Source organism: Cydia amplana, chromosome 18 (genome assembly GCF_948474715.1).
Source record: "Cydia amplana chromosome 18, ilCydAmpl1.1, whole genome shotgun sequence".
NCBI classification, from domain to species: domain Eukaryota; kingdom Metazoa; phylum Arthropoda; class Insecta; order Lepidoptera; family Tortricidae; genus Cydia; species Cydia amplana.
Window position 1 is genome coordinate 15,391,651 of NC_086086.1, and position 22,090 is coordinate 15,413,740.

The following is a 22,090-nucleotide window of genomic DNA, read 5'->3' on the forward strand; positions in this document are numbered from 1 at the left end:
TTTGACGATCATGATGAGAAGATAAACATAATTTTGACGAATGTAGCAAATATATAGTGTAATTTTCATCTTGAAATAAAGAAATCTTATCTAATCTAAAGACATTTGATCCTAAAAACAAACCCGATTGATTGATACCATAAATAAGGCATAAATGAAAAGTAGTAATGTAACCTATTATAGCCTCTGTCTGATCAATGATCTAGTTAGGTACTAAAAGTAAATAGTTATATCGACGGAAAGCGGTTACCAAACTGTAACTACCAGCGTGGGGACCAATTAGAACTGATGATTGAATTAATCCGACTGCGGTTGAAGTGGAATTGAACAATGTTACGAGTTATACAGTCCCTGGAGGGCGGAGTTAAGGAAGGAGCAGTGCCCTCAACACTATAGGTACCTATCTATCCAATAATAGCTAGCTAACTTTTGGTAGATAACATCCGTAAGTTTTTTAGAATCGCCTTCATCGCTTTCGATGAAGACTCCTTTTTTAAAATTAAGAGACCAATGAGTACCTACTGATAATTGAATTAAGAGCAGGCGTCCATAGGCTGCAAAGATTGCTTACCATCAGGCATGCCGTATGCTTGTTTGCTACCGACGTAGAATAACTAACTAACTAACTATTACGGCTCAGCGACCCAAAGAGGATCTTGGCCTCCGAAACGAGAGCACACCATTTTTCCCGATCCTGCGCCGTTTCCTGCCAAATATCGGCTTGAAGCTGACGTAGAATAAAGAAATAAAAATGCTGATCCTTTGAATGGCATGCATAATGCACCAGGACATGCTACAAAGAAATTTCCCGGTCTCGTTGTAAGAAAATTTCTATGAAAAACAAGGAAAAGATTTTTAAATGATTATGCTTGGTATTAAGGCTGATCCTTTGAATGGCATGCAAAATGCACCAGGACACGTTACATATGATTATATCATTATCGATTGCCGAACAGCTGAGAGCTGAGGTTACTTCGTCTGTTTAGACGCAATGCAGATCACGTGTGCGCCGGTAACCGGCAACTACACGCCCTATAAACTCCCCCATCCCTCTCAAACCTAAAAGAATCCCATAAGTTTGAGAAGGAGGGAAGCTAAGGGTTGAGACGCCGACGCGTCTGCGTAAAGATACGGTCGATTTTGGTTCAATGCGCGCGCACGGCGGTCCGCGAGTTTCACAAATATCATTCCGTTCGGAGTGGTCGAGCGGGCCGGTCGTCCGCTTGGCCAACATGGAGATCGACGAGGAGCGCTCCTTGTCGCTGGGCACCGAGGTGTCGGCCTCGGTCCCGCCCCCGAGCCCCCTGACCGGGTGCTACCTGCTCGCGGTCATCGGGGAGCCTCACACGCACGAGCATAAGGAGATTATACTGCAGCGGCTTGTTAAAGGTAAGTGTCAGGGTGACAGACGTCAGTGATGTGAATTTGGTGATAGTGTGAGAAAATTATGTGTTTTTCACTTGATGCCAATTTTTACAGTGTTTTAACGAAACGGAATTCTTCAGGATAATTTGCGGAATATTATAGGTATTTTTTTATTATTGTTACGTCATTAATGCATTCAAATATCATTAATTTTATCGTGTTGATCGGAGAGCCCCTTTATATTGGTCGATCTCATTGTGTTTTTACATCTTGTGCGGTAAGAAGTTTCTATAAAGTTTTTTGCGTGATTATTGACTGAGTTTATTTAGACCTGTTTGTTTATTCATTCATGAAGGAAATTGCTTTTTTTTACCGAAGACAGAAAATCACGATAAAATATTGTCAAGTAAGATAATTACATATAATATTTGCCGTAAAATGATAAATTGCGAAGAGAAACTTACTAAATATTTACCCGTAGAATTATTGTGTTAAACCGAATAACAATATTATGTTATTGGTGATTTGATGTTGATGCATATTGTAATTAATTTGTATGATAATTGTAATATATAAAATACATAACATAATAAGTACAATGATGGTTAAAGTGTCGTTTTGTAGATTACGTAATTTTTGCAATATTTAAGTAGGTACCTATTGAGTACTTACTTAAACTAATTTGTTTTCATCTAGATATATATTATTATTATAAGGTTTCTCTTAAAATCGGACGTATTTAACAAAAGACAAGGTGTGGCAATGTCAATGATTAATGTCAAATTTATATGAAAATATGACTTTTATAATGACAATTGCTCACTTTGTTTTATTCAAATCGGTGGAGATTTAGCTTAGACACAACTTGCAATGCAACTCGTCAAAAGAAAAGTTATTCAACAATATGAAGCTGATCATAAAACTACTGTCTCTTGCATTGTGAAAAAGCATACTTCAGTCGCAGTCAGTGCCAGTAAATTGACCGATTAACCCCCAAACGGCCAGTTGAACACTGAAACAGCTTGACAGCTGACTGACATTTCAAAATGGCGGACGTGACAGCGGCCGCGCCGATTCGCCGGCCGGCTTTTCGGGATTTTCCGACAGCAAACGAGTTGCACTTTTATATGTACTTTAATGAAAATTATATGGATTGAGTGATTAAGTTTCTTTATGTCGTGAAAGGGCACAAAAAAAGCAGAGTCCGTCTACGTTATCTTTGCACCGACGTGAATAGAACAAAGTAAGCTAGTGTTATTATAAACGACATATTTTCATATAAATTTGACATTAATTATGGCATGTAGAGTTATCTCGGTACAACTGTATTGATTTGGGATTTATGACAGCTGAGTGAAATTGACAGAAATGTTCTTCAACTACATATTTTGCCAGTGTCAGTAAATTTGACCAATTAACCCCCAAACGGTCAGTGGAATACTGAACAGGCATGACAGCTGATAGTTCAAAATGGCCGACGTAACAGCGGCCGCGCCGGTTCGCCGGCCGGGTTTGCGGGTCGGCGGCTAGCAAACGATTCGCAAGTTTTTGTCTTGTTTAGTTTGATGCAATGTGTACAAAGCTATAAATATTAAAGAAAAACACCTAAGGTTAAGTTCGCGATTTATTATAAGCAGAACTTAGTACAGGTTACATTTAGCAAACTCAAACATGTGTAACATGAGTGAAACATAACTTTTCTTTTCAAATGCGTGCCATCGATCAATTAACGTACCTAGAAGTAGGTTCAATCCGCGGTTTGTACAAAAAAAAAATATGCATGAAAAACATGGGAAATATTTCTTTTGTTCAGAATCTTTCGTTCGGAGTTGTCCCACCATCTCCTTTTTCATCTGCGTTAAATCCGTCGGCTATCTATAACTAATTATGCAAAATATAATGATGCAATCTAGATACACTATCTTATCTATAAAGATAAGCTGAATCTGCACAAATTTGGAAAGTATTACGAAGCGTAGAAAATATGAAAGAATTGGACCAGCGGTTTGTTAACTTTTCACGGTGTAGTGGTCTTACAAATTGATGTCTACTAATTGTCGTTACTAAGAAATGTTTTGATTATCTGTTAAATAGTTCCATTCTGCTTCAGATATGACAAACACTAAAATAGTAAACGTTTTAAAATCAAAATATAAAACAAATATTGTATCCATTGGTTTTATTGTACATTACCACGTAGTTCTTGGAACCAGCATTTTTTCCATGTTAATAAAATAAAAGTGGATGCAGAGTTCATAAGAATTCAGGAATTGAATTACCCCCATATCACGCTATTTTAATTCCACAACGAGGCTTGCCTGCGTCGCATTATTAAACGACCTAGCTTATGCTCAATCGGCTGAGGTATTACAGTTTTAGTTACATGCTTTCGTGTCTTTCAGGCTAAGTATATTATTCTCTATAGGTTGCAATTCTCAACCTCCAAATTCTCGCGTTTGTGACCAGGTTGGAGAATTTTTGGTAATTTTGGAAATTCTACAAAAACAGAATTGCAACGTTCTTCAACTTACAGATTCACTAGCGAACATCAAAAAAAAACAGCTATGCTCGTGTTCAGTAATAGTGTTTGGATCGTAAATTAAGGTTAATTATACGTTATGTTAACGAACGGTTAAATAACAATGGATGTAACCGGTTAATGATACCATATCGGTTACTAAACTCTGCTTTAAGTCTGCACTAAAGCGATAATTTTGTAAATTAGGTACTTAAAAATCATAATAAAAGATTTTTAACGAACTGATGACCTCCTCTTTTTTGAAGACGGTCAAAATAGTTATTTTCACCTCAGCAGCTCGAACAAGGGTACTTTGCTACTTAAAAACAGTGAGCAAAATCGCATTTTGCTCACTGAGTGAGACAAAATGAGCAAAATGCGATTTTGCTCACTGTTATTAAGTAGCAAAGTACCCTTGTTCGAGCTGCTGAGGCTCGGAGGAATAATCCAATATGGAGTGGTGACAGGCACTAATTTCTATGTGAAAAATTCTGCCGTTTTCGGCGCGGGGGGCGAGGAACGCACACAAATAATGTAAACACTAATGCATTTTTTGCATGCGTCGCTACACACGCACACGACAAAATTATCAAACACTAGCATAAACTATATTCACACAAATACAAGAACAAACACAGACAACCCTGTCCGTGAACGAGATGATGTCAGTTTTAAGTAAACGTAAAAGTGCGAGGGACTTGTCGATAATATTGTCGATATTTTATTGACTGAATTTTAACTGTCTGCTTTAGTCAATTATAACCATCAAAAACATTACATGTGAAAACCAGCCAAGTGCGAGTCGGACTCGCGCACGGAGGGTTCCGCACCATCAACAAAAAATAGAGCAAAACAAGCAAAAAAACGGTCACCCATCCAAGTACTGACCCCGCCCGACGTTGCTTAACTTCGGTCAAAAATCACGTTTGTTGTATGGGAGCCCCACTTAAATCTTTATTTTATTCTGCTTTTAGTGTTTGTTGTTATAGCGGCTACAGAAATACATCATCTGTGAAAATTTCAACTGTCTAGCTATCACGGTTCGTGAGATACAGCCTGGTGACAGACGGACGGACGGACGGACGGACAGCGGAGTCTTAGTAATAGGGTCCCGTTTTTACCCTTTTGGTACGGAACCCTAAAAAGGTGCAAGTCTCGCAACGCTTCTACTACAAAAAAGTTTTGAGATGTAATGCTAATGTGAAACCAAGTCGGTTATCATCGTAGTGTACCTTTACTTTACCTACTATTTGTAGGAACTGCAACAGTAACTTTGTAATAGCATATATTTATATGGAATTACAAACTTACTTATGCAGTTCTTAGAACTTTAAAACGTGACTGATATTGCAATATTTTTAGGTTTTCGATGGCTTGGTAAGCTGAAAACTACTTATGTTTAAAATTTATTGCATCTTTTGGAAATCTAAAAAAATAAATCAAAATAACAATATATTTATAATGTTCATATAGATTTTATCGATATTGGTTTTTATGGTGTCCCATCGCTAACTATGGTAGAGTGATACCAGAGTAATAAATTAAAAGTGCCTATTTATGGAAAATGACGGCAGTAAATACCTTAAAATAAATAAAATACAATACAAATATTGGACATGTAAAATAAAAAATATACGATAGAAACTAAGAGAAAAATGAATTTTCAAACAGTAGTAGGGTAGGTGCGTTAGTTTTCGTCCACTTGAAGAAATTGAATATAAATCTACATTGCTGCAAAAATTTGGACTTAAAGCAATCCTTAATGTCGAGACAATATACGAGTATCTATCTACATAAAAAATGTATTTGGCAAGTAGCAAATTAAATATCAAATATGTTATTTGCTGATTAGCAAATAACATATTTGATATTTAATTTGCTATTTTTTATTTATTTTGTCATGTGGACGAAAACTAGAGACTAGAGCATGGACGGAAACTAGCACAATGACCAGATCGGTAATATCACGTTACTTATGATTTATACTATTTATTTCTTTGAATGGATTATGTTGATATAAAAATAAGGTGTTATAGAAAAATAATGTGTTATATAAATTATATAATAATAAGCAACGCAAATTAGAAGTTAGGTATACCTAATGAATATTTAGAAAGTCTTCTTTAAATATTACCCTAAATTAGATCTAGTACCATGAAGTGGTATCACTTTCAGACTGACAATGTTTTTTAGTTTTTTGCTAAATTAGTGCACTATTTGATAATATTTACATGTAATAGTACTTACATATGAAAAGAAACGTGTTCTTTAAGTACGCTAGATGTGTCCAATCGGTTTTTACAGGAGAAAACGCTACAATTCGGCATTTTCTGCTCCTAACATTCCGCTTAGACTGACGTTTGCTGAATGGCGTATGACGTATGGCAACTAGTTTTATATAACCTCCTTGACCGGCGGCCGCCGACTTTTGGCAGAGGGGAACGCCTGTTAATGGCGGTTCCGGTTGGTTTATTATTCCGAGTGCTGAGGTGAAAACTTAATTGTTGGTATATCTTAAGAAAACATGAGTGAATAGAGATAAGTGATGAAGAAGGAATACATTTTTCGGGTTCTCTAATATGTTCTCACTGCTGAGGTGAAAAGTTTTGTGAACTACACGAGATCAAAGTTATTTACATCTCGTGCGCTTTTGAGTCCATTACTACGCTCAAGATTCTAAATTAGATTCACTCGCTACGCTCGTGAACCTAGTATAGAATCTTTCGCTTGCACGGGACTCAAAATAAGCACTCGAAGAAATATCAAACTTTGATCTCTTGTTGTACAAATAACTATTGTTTTACAAGGGGGCAAAGTTGTTGTTTAACCGCTCGTGCTAATTAATATTGATACCCGAGCAAGCGAAAGATTCCAAAATTCGAAAAATGGAATCTTGAGCGTTCAGAGGGGTTCAAAGCACGAGGGTTAAACAAAATTTGCCCCCGAGTGAAACACAAAATTTTTCACCACACCAACCCGAAGCAAATATTAAATGTAAAATATCAAGCAAAATCAAACCAAATCAAATCCAAATGAATGTTATTAAATATTTATCATCCAAAATCATAATTTAAAAGTAAATTCTACCAGCAAACATAGGAAAACAACTCAACATTTGCATTTGATTACTTTGCCTCACATGTGAATAAAATGCAACTTTGCTATCAGTTTTTGAAGTGCAAAGTAAGCCTTTCCGAGCTGGTGTGGTGAAAACAATTTTGCCTAGTGCCTGTTGTATATGTACGACGTATGCACCCACAGAGGTGGCTCGATAAAAAATAAAAATACATTCCAAAAATAAACCAATACTTTGTATTGCACTTAACAGAAAAAGTGGCAACGAGTCTAATGGAATTCTGATTGCTCATTTAAATATTCATCGTTCAAATACGTTCGATCAATAGTTCACACATTTCGCCAGCTCTTATTTAACTTTCGGTATTACCTAGTTCGTTCGTTTACGAGTAATTAGATTTTTAGGGTTTTATAGGATTATTCAATTTAGATCCTTTTAAGTAACATTCGGACACTAAAGATAAAGAGAATTGATAGTTTAGAGTGGTCCTGTTATAGTAAATTTTGTAGTCACTGTCAATTTACTGCCATCTATAACCCAAAAAAAACGACACACGATTAAATCTCAAAATGAAAATGTATAAAACTATCAAAAAATGTATGGATAAATGATTTTATTGTTTTTATTTGAAACAATACATATATTACGCATGCGGGCAAACAATACAGACACAGAAATATACAACAATACATATATTATGACTTCAAACTTTTTGGGAAACAATAGAGACCCCCAGACAACTTTATGAAATATGTGAACTACACCTTGCAAGTGACAATTTCGCTTGATTAGATTAGTCGCAGACGCAGTGATCTCACTGGCGGAGACGTTTGACATGTGTTTAAGATGTGATGACTAGCTGTGACGTCACAGATGCAGCTAGCCAAGGCCAGTGTTGTTTGGAGATCGTAAATTAGACGGGCTGGTTATGAAGATTATGCTGGAGTATTTTTTTAATATTTTGCATATTTAAAAATGGAAAACCGGTTCCTTATTGGGATTAATACATTCTCAAAAAAGTTAATCTCCTGTTGAAGACCAGGTTTTCTCGTAGGCTTCTGTTCCTCGCCAAAAACATGCCTTGTGCAGTTTTAATTGCATGGGTGAAATGATTTGGGCTCGCGAGAAAGGTCTTAGGGCCAATACAGACGGACTGCAACCCGACTGCAATTTGTAGTCGGCGTGCAGTTCCCATACAAGTTACAGTGCGTCTGTACCGGCCCTTAGGTATCGTGCTTTGAACCTTGCCCGTTATTATAAAAAATAAGATACACTTCAACGTATTCAGGGAGTGACTTGAAAGGTGTTGAATTTAATCTTTGTATTAGGTATTTAATATTCATATCAGGTATAAAAATATGCGTTCTAATATATTTAAAAACATAAGGCTTAAAAACTTATTGACATTATACTGTTTCTCTGATAGTGGTATAAGTAATTTTATTTTGGCCGCGTGTTGGCACACCGCGAGCGCGGAAGCCCCGCAAGCGAGGACGCGTAATAAGGATTATGACGTGGCGGCCGCTGCACGACCAAATTTAATGGGACAGTTACATACATACATATATAGAGTCCGCCTAAAGGCTTCTACAAACATTGCAACAAAGGCATGCGGTTTGAGATGATTGCCGGCACACTTTTTGCGATACAGTCGCAATCGCATGCGATTATCGATGACGTTTGTAGAGGCCAAACTTCGTAAGAACTATTATATAATCTGTGGCCAAACTCTGCACGGACTTTGACAAAAATCAGAGCAACGACAAAAATCGAATCGAGAAAAAAATCGAATCGTAAATTGCGCATCGTTCGCGAGAAGTAATTACAGTGATCATATCGACTGGACTTGATCGAACGATTTCCAATCTTATTCCATGAACTTTACAGTCGATTTTATATTATTCGAATGTGTGTGTGGCTGTGCTGATTTGAACGATTGGTCGTTTGATTGTAAACGTTAATATTAGAGGGTCTAGATTATTTTTTGATTGCATACCGAAATGGATCAGTGGGTCGAAGTGGGAAATCGCGATGCAGATGTTTTCTTTCACCTATTTGTACCTAGCTAGAGGTAGAAGGATGCTTGAATGCGACGGGTTGGGTTGAAGTTACCGGGAAACTAAAGTTACCGTTCGGAGTGAGACTATTTATTTAATTTACACTAGAATTACTGCATCCATTGAGGTATATACAAGAGACGACATCTCGAACAAAATGTTTCCGCACCTCAGAGAAGTGCATGCATGCATGCGAAGCCGAAAATTGTTAATAAAGACGCCACGAGTATTTTTTGACTCGGTTAAACAACGTTGCATACAATACTTTTTCTACGACCAAACATTTACTTTGAAAACTAAATAATAGTAAATCAACAGTTATTCCATTGCTTACCGGTGAAATGTTATTCCATCCCTTTTATTATATTTTATTGTGTTATTGTTGCAACTTTTTAACACGCACGAAGGCATTTTCTAATTTTTAATTCTTTTTTTAATTTTCTGTACACGTGTGGCATCTCGTCAGTGGTCGGTGACGTACTAAAAGCAAAGAAGTGCATGCACTTCTCTGAGGTGCGGAAACATTTTGTTCGAGATGTCGTCTCTTGTATATACCTCAATGACTGCATCAGTATTGCAGAGTTACTGTGGCCATCATCAGATCAGCTCGACGGTATCATGATTCCTATTGCAAATGGAAAGTAGGTCTAATTTAGCTTGCAGGATTTGTTTGAGCTTTTAAAAACAATCAAATTACCAATTAAAATAGGTAATCCGATAAAAGTGATTTTTTAAAATATAGATAACACTTTCCAAATCACGTTATTTTATTTACGGGATAAATATACAACACTATGCACAAAAATGCATTAAAAACCACATGTTCAATATTGACAGGTAATTGAATAAAAACACGTAATCACTCAATTAATTTTTTTGTACTTGCGTTAACGAATGTATGTATGTATGTACGTTTTTGTATGGGCAGGAGTAATAGCGGTTCAGCACGGATAATTACGTCTGAATAGAGTCGCTAAGGGACTGTGTTAGGGCCACTTTTGTAATGCGTCTATTAGTTTTTTCACGCTTTTGTTTAGGAGTAATTGTAGCAATTATTTATGTTATAACCATGTTACAATGAAGTTACATTAATAATAAGTCTTATTAAGTGCTTTATTATCGGACAAGTATATGGTTAGTATTAGGTATTAGTAGGTAGCTTAGGTTAGGTTAGGTTCGAATTAATTCACAAAACATCTACAGCGTCAGTACGCTATATACATTTGATGAAAGACTGATGACCTATGTATTACTGCGTAACTTATGCCAGTAATCTAAAACGTCCATGATTGTCTTTTTCGACCAATTTCGAAATTAAAAACGTGTAGGTAACCTGATTTATGGAAGATTACATAAAAAACTTATGAAAAAGCACAAGATAAGATAAAAATTAATGTGTCGACGTCATTAGTAATATTCCAATAGCTAATTAGATTAATTAATCAACAGGATGGCATGGACATCGTAAAATCAAAGCTGTAAATATTTCAACTGGGTCAAGGTCAAAGGTGAGGTGAAATATTGGCAGAGGCAGGGGTTCTTAGTTAAGTAAACTTTTGTACCTCAACAAACACCAATTTAACAAACTGCTGAAGTAAACAATATAACTAGTTAACTAGGTACTAATTAATTTAAAGGGGAACTCGCTATATTTGTAGTTAGTAGAACTTATGTAAGCAAACATTTATTTACTAGGTGAATATATATTTAGATCATACTGGATGATTTTTACAGAATAACTAACCTCGAAATACTTAAGAAAAATTTGGCTCTCCCATGGAAAACTTTTAATTTTAGTAAAAATAGCTCAGTATGATCTCGCTGAGTATGGCTTAATGTATGTATTCGGCCATTATTATTTCATAATATTATATTTAAAACCCTCTAAAAGAATTGTCTAAACGTTTATGTCGACCAAAAAAGAGATCTACAAGTATTAGCTAAATTAATTTAGTTGTACCTAGCTTTTAGATTTAAGAAATATTGCGTGCTGGACCTCGGCAGATTGTGATGGACTTTTTGTATATACTAATACCTTTTGTACTCACTTTCATGCAATAAAAAATTATGAATTATGATATGATATGATTAACGAGTTCCATCACATATTGTTACTCATTTTAATAATTAATTACAAGTAGGTAATAAATGTAAAACATTTTTGTAAGTCAATAACCTAAAATAATAATCATAAGTAAATAGATTAGGTAGGGCAATAATATGTTATTGGGCGGTACTGTATCCGAAATATACAAATGTCCATAGGTCAAGGTCACGTTTGACGTGACGGATAACCGCGGACACAGATTGCGGTTTGGGTAGGGTTTAGGTATTTTGATTTAGGGTTGGGTGCGGCAGTTATTTTGATTGAAGGTTAAGGGCGAAAAGGGCTAATGCTAAGTTTGTTCTTTTGATATAAGTAATTATGAATGTTTACAACTTTAAAGATTTGGTTCTCTTTCCTGGAACTATTATTAACATGATGTGGGGTAAAACAGCTTTGGCACGTATTAAGATTTTGCGTAAAAAATACTTAAGAGTAGTATGGCTACTTAATTTTAGAAGATATTTCCAACTCACATGAAAATTAATACCAATTCCAATTTACTTAATACTTTGGCCGTTGTTTTCTTTTTATTTTATACAAAAACTTACAACGGAGGCGTTTTTAAAATGAAAAATGTTGATAGCTTCAATGTCCAGTAATTTAGCAATAGGTATATACTACTTACTAGCGACCCGCCCCGACTTTGCACGGGTTAACAAATTATACATAAACCTTCCTCTTTTATAATTATAACTCTATCTATTAAAAAAAACCGCATCAAAATCCGTTGCGTAGTTTTAAAGATCTAAGCATACATACAGACAGACAGCGGGAAGCGACTTTGATTTATACTATGTAGTGATGTAGCATTTGAATTGATTGTCCTAGAGATTGTGACATATATTTTAACCTACTCATTTCTAAGTGCAAGATATTATTCCAGGTACATCTTAATTTATAACTTTCTGACCAAAAATCCAGAATCCAATACAACGGTGCGGTTCATCAGCAATTAGAGTCTGTGCGGAAAGAGAAGAGTCGTGAAATGTATGGGATCCAATACATTCTACGACTCTTCTCTCTCCGCACAGACTCTAGCAGACTGACGGCATTAAAACTAATTACAGTATGCAACCAGGAATTAATGGATTTCTCCCGTCCCGTCCGACAAATAGTTATATTCAAGATGTTTGATAACGCTCCGTCTCAGTCCACTGGAGAGCAGTTAATTAGGTTTTTGCGGCCGGTCGCGGGCTACATACTTCGTATACAGGCTGTGACGTGGACGGGTGTGACGTCTATGGTATGTCACATCCCGGGGCGACTTGTATGTACCTATTTGGAGTTGGTAAGGATTTTCCAGTCTTATGAGGGTGTATTGCTGAATCGTATTGAGGGTGAATCGGCGCTATATACAAATCATTCCCATTTGTGCCCTCGTCTATGGCGGTGGTCACGTGGGGCGGGTATAGATGGGAATAGAATCTTATGAGTCCGGTTTGAAGAGCTTGGTTATAATTATAATGCTGTATATAGTCTTAATTCGAACCATACCTTTAGGCTGCTGCTGCTATTTTACAAGAACACATGTTTTAATTTAAGATAAAGCAAGTAATTTTGCTGTTCTAAATCGATCAGAGTTGATCGACCGACCTTCGTTTTTGCGTAAATGTTTTGGGACAAAAAGTAAAGTAACAAAAGACGCGTTTGTCGCCAGCCACGCGGTCTCCGTCGTATTCGTTGTATTTACCTCTAAAGGGGCCCACTGATTAACAGTCCGCCGGACGGTATCGGCCTGTCAGTTGTTCGGAACTGTCAACTTTTTGTTGTAACTGACAGGCCGATACCGTCCGGCGGACTGTTAATCAGTGGGCCCCTTTAAAGGTTTCGTCACACAGGCGCGTTTTCCGGGCGGGGCGTGAGCATTTAAAATGTAAAAGCGGCGCGCCCCGCCCACGCCCCGCCCGGAAAACGCGCCTGTGTGATGGAACCTTAATTTTTGTTCTGGGTAAAATATAACTATATTTTTTGGCTTTACGTACTCGGGTAAAAATAGATCCAGAACATAGACTTAACGGTGACCCCTTGGCATGACCCCCTCCAAGGAAGCGCGCTTCCGCGCTGAATCATGCGCAATGCGCAGCGAGACGCATTGCTACTGGCTGCACGGGTCTCGGCGAGTCAATATAAGGTGCGCCAGAATTTAGCAAATGGGCCATTTATTATTTGTTCTTGTTTTTCGAGAGATTTTGATAAAATTTCGCGGATATAAAGTTTCGTATTCTGTACAAAATTTCACCGTATGTCCTACAAAATCTCCCTCTGAGTTACGCAAACGTATGATATATAGTTGGTTTGTCAGTAGATAAGATTAAAAAAAAACTATAATCATCCTTTTCTTTTGGATGCTAGTATGTACTAGTGTAAGCCAAAGATAGTATGATTCTCTCTGTCTATGTTTGAAATGAGACAGTCCTTTGACAAACTATATTTTCGACGGAAAGTTTTTTTTTTGTTTCAAATTGGAATTTCGTATTTATTCCGCCTAGGATGCCAAACTTTTCAAACTTAAACATTTTTTATTAAAATCTGACATAAAAAAAATCTACACCCAATAACGCATTTACCGATAGGTATAGTTAATTTTAATGTAGGTAACTGTTTTTATTATGAAGTGAATTTTACTTGATTGTTCTCTTAAATATAAACAGTTTGTTATTTAACCGATTTTAAAGATCGAAGTTATATCACAAGTGCTTCAAGAGAAAAGTTTTGCACGGAGCGCTAAAAATTGCGAAAGTGCACGTGCTGCTTCCAATTGCGGGCCTTATTAGTGCACTCCATGCAAGGCTTGCATAAAACTCATAAAATGCGTAACCCACATCGGGATCTAGATCTGGACGCACCGTAACATAACCATTAAATAAATTATGCAATAAATTGGAAAACAAACACTAAAAGTCAAAAGTCAACAAGAAAAGTAACTTTTTGCCCGTGGTCAAGAGCCAACAGGAGTGGTCATTTCTCCATACAAACGTACTCGACTGTTTCCTCCGTGGGTTTTGAAGCTAGAGCAATGTTTTTTTCAACACAGATTAATATTGTCAATGTCTGTGTCGGACCGTTTTGCTTTTTTTGATATTTTTGTTTTTTAAGGTGCTAGAGCCCTTCAAAAATGGCCAAAATGGCCTAATTGACTATGCCGCAATGAGAGGCGTGGTATTCAAAACTGATATCAACTAGCCAAAAAAGCAAAACGGTCCGACACAGATAATTTCATAATCATTTAGATTTCCAAATTTGCTTACGATTGATTATGTTTTGGAGGAGGAAACAGTCGAGTGCGAAACCTCGATTTTTGAGATTTTTACGCAGGATTTTTCGCCTTGTCCTTATCGCACTAGTTTTAGGAGCCGCTTCCGTTAGCGAGATGGGTACCTAAAATATTTAAATCTCAGCTCCTGTTTCATCGCGATTAAACCGTTAACCCAGTGTCAAATTGTACTGGTAACCATGGTAACTCCAGGTTTAACCGGTTAACCCCGGGTTAGTGAAATGGTGCAAGTGGTTCTAAGATAGTTAATTGCAGACTGTAGTTAATTGAGATCTGAAAGCGTTGTTAAAAAGATATAATAGTACATTAAAATGAAAAGGAAACTAACAATTACCTCTTTCAATTATTTAAGCCAAAAAGCACAGCGATTAATGTGTAAAGATAAGCCTTTAGTATTTCTGGACATAACAAAGAAAGGCAAATCAGGAACCATTAAAAAGACAAAGCCTAATTGGCCTTAATTATTCCCAAGGCGGCTGTATCTGAAAATAAATGTCACTTTGAGATTTATTTTAATTTATTAATTTGTTATGATCATTTGATACAGCTTTGGTGATTTCACGCAGGGTTTTCTCTTCATTTCGTATGCACCAATCAGCGTGAGCGATCTTCAAGGTCGTATCAAAATAAGATCAAAACCGTAACTGGTTGTTAAATCTGAATGGGGCCCTTTGTTACAAAAGGTTGAGATGTGGAAGTAAATCAGATCCTAGATTAGGGTCTTTAATCCAGATTGGGTTAGGACTTACGTAGGTAGTGGATGCCTGGATGGAGGGACTATATTGTGGGTCTAATTTACTTTATATATTATTTGATATTTACCAATCGCTTATCGATGAAGGAAAACATCGTGAGGAAATCGGACTAATCCTAATAAGGCCCTAGCTTCCCTTTAGTGGTTTGGTTGGAGGGTCAAATGTCAATCGGGTTCGTTAAAACTAGTGCCTATACTAATTTTTAAAGTTAGGTTGCCAAAGAAGAAGAGAGGCAAAGAGACAGAGAGACAAAGAGACAGAGAAACAAAGAGACAGACAGACTAGAGTTTCGGTATTTCCGGAACGATACGACCTTCAAACCTGCCAAGAAAAGAGCGTACTACCAACTTAAAAGCCGGCAACGCACTTGGGCAACGGTTATTTATTGCATATCATTAAAAAGCGGCCAAGTGCGAGTCGGACTCGCCCATGAAGGGTTCCGTATTTAGGGGATTTATGACGTATTAAAAAAAACTACTTACTAGATCTCGTTCAAACCAATTTTCGGTGGAATTTTGCATGGTAACATTTTACCACTTTGGAAGTGTCTCTCGCGCAAACTATTCAGTTTAGAAAAAAATGATATTAGAAACCTCAATATCATTTTTGAAGACCTATCCATAGATACCCTACACGTATGGGTTTATGAAAAAAAAAAATTTGAGTTTCAGTTCTAAGTATGGGGAACCCCAAAAATTTATTGTTTTTTTATTTGTTATTTGTTTCTTAATGCGGTTCACAGAATACATCTACTTACCAAGTTTCAATAGTATAGTTCTTATAGTTTCTGAATAAAGTGGCTGTGACATACGGACGGACAGACAGACGGACAGACGGACAGACAGACATGACGAATCCATAAGGGTTCCGTTTTTTGCCATTTGGCTACGGAACCCTAATAAAAAAGAGCCCGGGCTCCTTTGGGATGCAACAGGGAAAGTGCTAAGATTCTGTGTCTATTCTCTTAATAGGTTTTCAAAAGTATTAAGTACTTACGTGTATATTGATGAAATATACAAATACTTCAAACGTACAGACACTTAATTGACGTGTATTACAACAGTAACACACTTTTTCTCACACTTCCACCTGCCAATCCAAAACGAACTCTACGCCCCAGCAACAAGAGCTACTCCGTGACCTATTGGCGGTTACCACACTGGATGCGATTCGCGCGTCGCTCCGATGTTTGAGCGAGACAACGCTATGCGCGTATTATAGCGACATCCCGCTCGCGCATCGTATCGCATCTAGCGTGATAACCGCCATAGAGACTTGCAAATGGTTTCACGGTCGATTTGACAGGAGAGTGCGAAACTGAATCATTGCGCGTTAATTGACGATACATAAACCCTATTATAAAGATATTAAGGTTCATTATTGGTTAGTTCATGTTGTTATTAGAACCAATGTCCGGTATCAGTAGACATTATAAAACAAAGTCCCCCGCCGCGTCTGTCTGTGTGTATGTTCGCGATAAACTCCAAAACTGCTGAACGGATTTTCATGCGGTTTTCACCTATCAATAGAGTGATTATTGAGAAAGGTTTAGGTACCTATGTATAACAATAACCTATGTATATAATTTGTTAATGTTTTGTGTAACCCGTGCGAAGTCGCGGCGGGTGCTAGTTAACCGATAAATCATTAAGACAGATTGGATTTAGGGGGTATAATTTAGGGAGTTACTGTATCGATATACTTAATTATCAATTATTTTCCCATGTACTGTCTGTCATTACATTTTGCCCCCCGAAATCCGAAGTTTGTACATAAACACAAAGATATCCCTTTCGCTCCTAACTCTTTAAATAAGCAAAATATATTAAAAATTAACGAACAGGCATTAGCTAGCATTTGTATGCAATGAATTGTGTAAGAGTATATTCAATAGGGTATTTTCCTACTAGTCAAATCAGTTTCTTTTGTAAAACTGTCAAAACGATTTGCTAATATGGAATTTATATGAAACATTACATAATGACGTCACGGTTAACTCGCCTACTTTTTATATTTCTATCCGATTTGTTAAATAAGACTTGTGCTTAAAAATAACTGCTATCTATGTTTTTCTACCATTTATCTGGTGCTTTATTCGATGCATGGTGTGAAATAATTTATTTTAAACACAGGAAAATACCCTATTATGTAAATCCAGGGAGGAAAATGAGCACTACGTTTGTATGGAGGACCGGTCGTCCCCTATTTTCTTAATGAGATTGTGTTTAATAGGATTGATTATTGATACTCGTAGAGCTGACGGTTGAATACAGCAACGAGCTAACGTGGTTGAGACCCCTCACAAAGAAACTAAAAAAAATAAAATAAGATAAGATAATTTTTCACCATACAGTTGAGGGTCTTTGAATAATTTTACGGTTTTGACTCACTTGTTTTAAGTCACCTAGGCTCTCCGAAACATGTCGCGCGAGTGACTTAAAACAAGTGAGTCTAAACCGTAAAATTATTCAATGTTAGCATGTCTCACAACAGTTTAAATTCGATTAGTTGAGGGTCTCATTATTCTTCAAAAAATGATGAGAAAATTGCATTTTATTTACAAGAAAGGCAAAGAAATTTATAAAAAAGTAATTTCTTTTTAATTTCCGCTACCTAAAGGTTGTCTGGTAGAGATCGCTTTTTAGCGATAAGACCGCCTAGCGCCTGTTGTTTAACCTCTTCCTGTATTATTTGTATTGTTTTCTGTAATGAGGTGTGCAATAAAGAGTATTTGTATTGTATTGTATTGTAATTTTAACGAAACCATGAACAAAACGCCCAATGACCTTTGACGTTTCTTGCAGTAATGCAGTTGGGAGTAATGGCAGCATTTTTGCACAGTATTGTAGCGCGACATTACTGTCGCAAAAATCAAAATCGGTATTGATGAAATGAAATGAAATAAAAGCATTTGTCAAACACATATTTGTCCGGTATTTATAGTTCTTATCATGACCTTTACTTATTTTAAGTTGAATCTATGAATGTTAGTACATAAGCATAAATTTGATAATTACCATTGTATCAATCAAATTAGCATAAGTTTTAAATGAATAAATATTATCTTATCTTATCTTATCTTATGTTATTTAATTCGGACAAATACCTCCATATTGCGTTAGTAATAACTTACTTATTAGGTCTGTTAGTAGAAGGTATAATTACAATTAGACTAAACATGTAGGGACCTCCAGTGAGTGAGGATAGCTGTTCATCCTCTCAGCGATAACCTTCAGGAGAGTGTTGGTACTGCTATTGCTTGAATTTTTAGGGTTCCGTAGCCAAATGGCAAAAACGGAACCCTTATGGATTCGTCATGTCTGTCTGTCTGTCCGTCCGTCTGTCCGCCCGTATGTCACAGCCACTTTTTTCCGAAACTATAAGAACTATACTGTTGAAACTTGGTAAGTAGATGTATTCTGTGAACTGGATTAAAAATAGAAAAAAAAAACAATAAATTTTGGGGGTACCCCATACTTAAAACTGAAACTCAACAATTTTTTTTTCATCAAACCCATAAGTGTGGGATATCTATGGATAGGTCTTCAAAAATGATATTGAGTTTTCTAATATCATTTTTTTCTAAACTGAATAGTTTGCGCGAGAAGCATTTCCAAAGTGGTAAAATGTGTGTACGGTAAAAAGTGGTAAATACGGAACCCTTCATCGGCGAGTCCGACTCGCACTTGGCCGCTTTTTGATATTTGCGGCAATAACGCTGGTGAAGTCTAATTATGAACGGTACCTGTCATCTGTCATAGAAAAGTAAGCGCCGGAAGCTCCGGCCAGGACACTGCCCGGTGGGCCCGGTCTAACGTGAGTCCTTTACTCGATGCATACTTTTTTGCCACCGTTTAGATATGCTCCAAAAGAAAGTACCGTAAAATGGGGTGAGTAGGGTCAAAACTGAAATTTAAACCTCGATAACATTTTATTTTTACATATGAAAACTGAATGGTGTACATAATAAATGTCCCGGACGTTTGTATTTTAGTTTTTATTTTATTTTGGGTAGTTCTATTTCATAACTTTGACGATAAAGAGGAAAACCCACCTCACCCCGTAGTGCCTCGTATTTGGGGTGAGAGGGGTTTTCATACAAAGGTGATTTTGGAAGACTGTTGGATCGATCTTTTTTTATTATGCGTATTACTATAGCTCCATTTTAAATTGGAATACATTATTTTTGTAGCAGTAGCCTTAAAATCCCTTCTCACCTCCCTCTCAAACCTTCTCTCCCCATTCATAACCCACCTCTCCCCGCGAAACCTACTCACCCCGTTTTACGGTACCCAAACTATAACCTTCATTTTTGGCACGAATTTCGCGAAGCCGTATCAAGCAGTAATTGGATTACGGTATCCGCTGGCTAAGGCTCGCACGTATTTACATAAGGCTCCGTACACTAGCCCAAGGATTAATGGATTCCAATTAAGCTTTGGAAACTTAGCAAAAGACAACTCCAAATCATAACGGGGGTGTTTACTGGCCATTACGGGGTCAAAGGAATTCTGGCCATGATGGGACACTCTGAGAACACCGATTGTCGTATGTGTGGCGAAGAGGAAGAGACAGTGAAACACTTAATGCGTGAATGTCACGCCCTAGCCAGACAAAGAATGAAGGACTTTGGAGCAGGATATCTGGAACCAAAGGACTTTAAAACGCTACCCATGAGCTCCATCATCCGACACATGGATAATATGGTGGGAAAAGCTCTTGAGTAGTTGACGGATCTTCCCTAGGGGGTAATTGCACAAAAGATCCCTATGGGTCGAAGTGTATCCGCAAGGGCCCCCGAAAACAATAAGATAAGATAATGGATTCCAATTTGAAAATAGGCAGAAATTCGGTTGCATCAAATCGTTATGACTTACACAGTGTAAGGACGCCTCGGCCCAGTCTAGTGTAAGTTAAGTGGTATCCAGATGAGACAATTTATCGCCAATCTGATGAAATTCTCCGATCGAATCAGCAGATGCGGACACATAAATGCCAATTTTCATAGTAATTATCTATGGAATGAATTTTCCTGATCAAATCAACTGATTTGATCGTCATGTCTGGATACCACTTTACACTAGACTGGGCCGAGGAGTCCGAGATAATATATCATTTTCTATGACGGCTGATCGGTAATCACGTGGTGCTTTCCATAGAAAACGAAGCGCTGGTAGTTCCGGCCCGGCCCTGGTCCGGTCTCGGGTGAGTCATCCTTAAGAGCCAACAGGAGTGGTCATTTCTCCATACAAACGTACTCGACTGTTTCCTCCGTGGGTTTTGAAGCTAGAGCAATGTTTTTTTCAACACAGATTAATATTGTCAATATCTGTGTCGGACCGTTTTGCTTTTTTTGATATTTTTGTTTTTTAAGGTGCTAGAGCCCTTCAAAAATGGCCAAAATGGCCTAATTGACTATGCCGAAATGAGAGGCGTGCTATTCAAAACTGACATCAATTAGTCAAAAAAACCAAAACGGTCCGACACAGATAATGTCATAATCATTTAGATTTCCAAATTTGGTTACGATTGGTTAAGTTTTGCAGGAGGAAACAGTCGAGTACGAAACCTCGATTTTTGATATTTTTACGCAGGATTTTTCGCCTTGTCCTTATCGCACTAGTTTTAGGAGCCGCTTCTGTTAGGGAGACGGGTATATTTACCTAAAATATTTAAATCTTAGCTCCTGTTGGCTCTTAAAACGTCCTGGTCAAACAAAATTGACAGTAAATAAAAACAGAAAAAACTATACTTATCCTTTTCGTTTGGGTGCTAATACTAGTGTAAGACAAAGATAGTATGATTCTCTCTGTCTATGTTTGAAATGAGACAGTCCTTTGACTATCTATAAATATTGTCCAGGAGTTATGTAATAGTTTTAGGGATTTAGAATTATGATAAAACAGAGATATAATAACAAGAGAGTCATTATTATGAAGTCATTTTGACTATAATCTCAACGCTGTATTTATTTAGGGACATGTCAGCAATATTATGCATAAATTTATATGCGTTTGACTTTGAAATGGGTAGTTATTACCATAATTCTAGTCGCGTAATCAATCACAAATCTCTATAAATAAAGCTGGTCAACCAAATCTTGTCAGTAGAAAAAGGCGGCAAATTTGAAAAATGTAGGTGCGAAGGGATATCGTCCCATAGAAAATTTGAATTTCGTGCCTTTTTTACTGACGAGATTTGGTTGACCAGCTATAAATATTCACATTGTTAGGAGTATAAGTTTAAAGCTTAAGTTCGTTTGGACTAGAATAGAATGTTGTCAGATTTCCACTACCTATTCTAATTACATTTCTTTTTTATTACAGGTAATCCTACTTGAACTTGCTTCTAATCCTAATAAATGTCTGAGATTTTGACATTTACTGGCCGAGGTATGTATACTATTTTCTCTCCAACTAAGCCAGAAAGCGGCAACTTTGTATCGCAGCGGCCCGAAAGTTAACGCTTCAGGCCGGAGGGCAGAAAAATCCTTTTTTTGTTTGAAAGCTTCAACCAACCGAATGCATGAAACGTACATAGGTAACCATATTTTATTTTACTTGTTATTTGTCATAACACGATAATAATATGCGAGTACATAATCCTCAACCCTTGTTATTCTTAAAAATGTTTAAAGAACATGGCCTCGACAGCTAAAGCCGGTATTAAATCAAGCCCCAAAAATGTACAGCAACAACAAGCTTACTGTGATTAATGTTCACAGAATTGTAATTAATGTTTGTTTTGTTTGAAAAATAAACTAATTTAAACGTCTCAGGATTCTTACATTTGTACTTCAACCGACTTTAGAATATTAGGATAAAATGGTTTTTACAAGTACAATCGCCATCATCGGAGCGGCCAAGGTGTTTACAATATCTGAACACGCACTCTAACGCGCTGACAATAGAGGCGTGTTCAGATATTTGTGAGCGCCT

The 22,090-nt window shown here is 36.9% G+C and overlaps 1 protein-coding gene across 1 annotated transcript in view; it reads left to right on the plus strand.

Moving 5' to 3' along the window:
• The first annotated feature begins 1,138 nt into the window (after positions 1–1,138).
• LOC134656629 (microtubule-associated protein futsch) overlaps positions 1,139–22,090 on the plus strand; it is a 204,021-nt gene continuing 183,069 nt past the window's right edge. Inside the window, exon 1 of the mRNA XM_063512186.1 lies at positions 1,139–1,389. Within this exon, the coding sequence (XP_063368256.1) occupies positions 1,233–1,389 (157 nt within the window). The 5' untranslated portion in view covers positions 1,139–1,232. The remainder of the gene's footprint in view (positions 1,390–22,090) is intronic.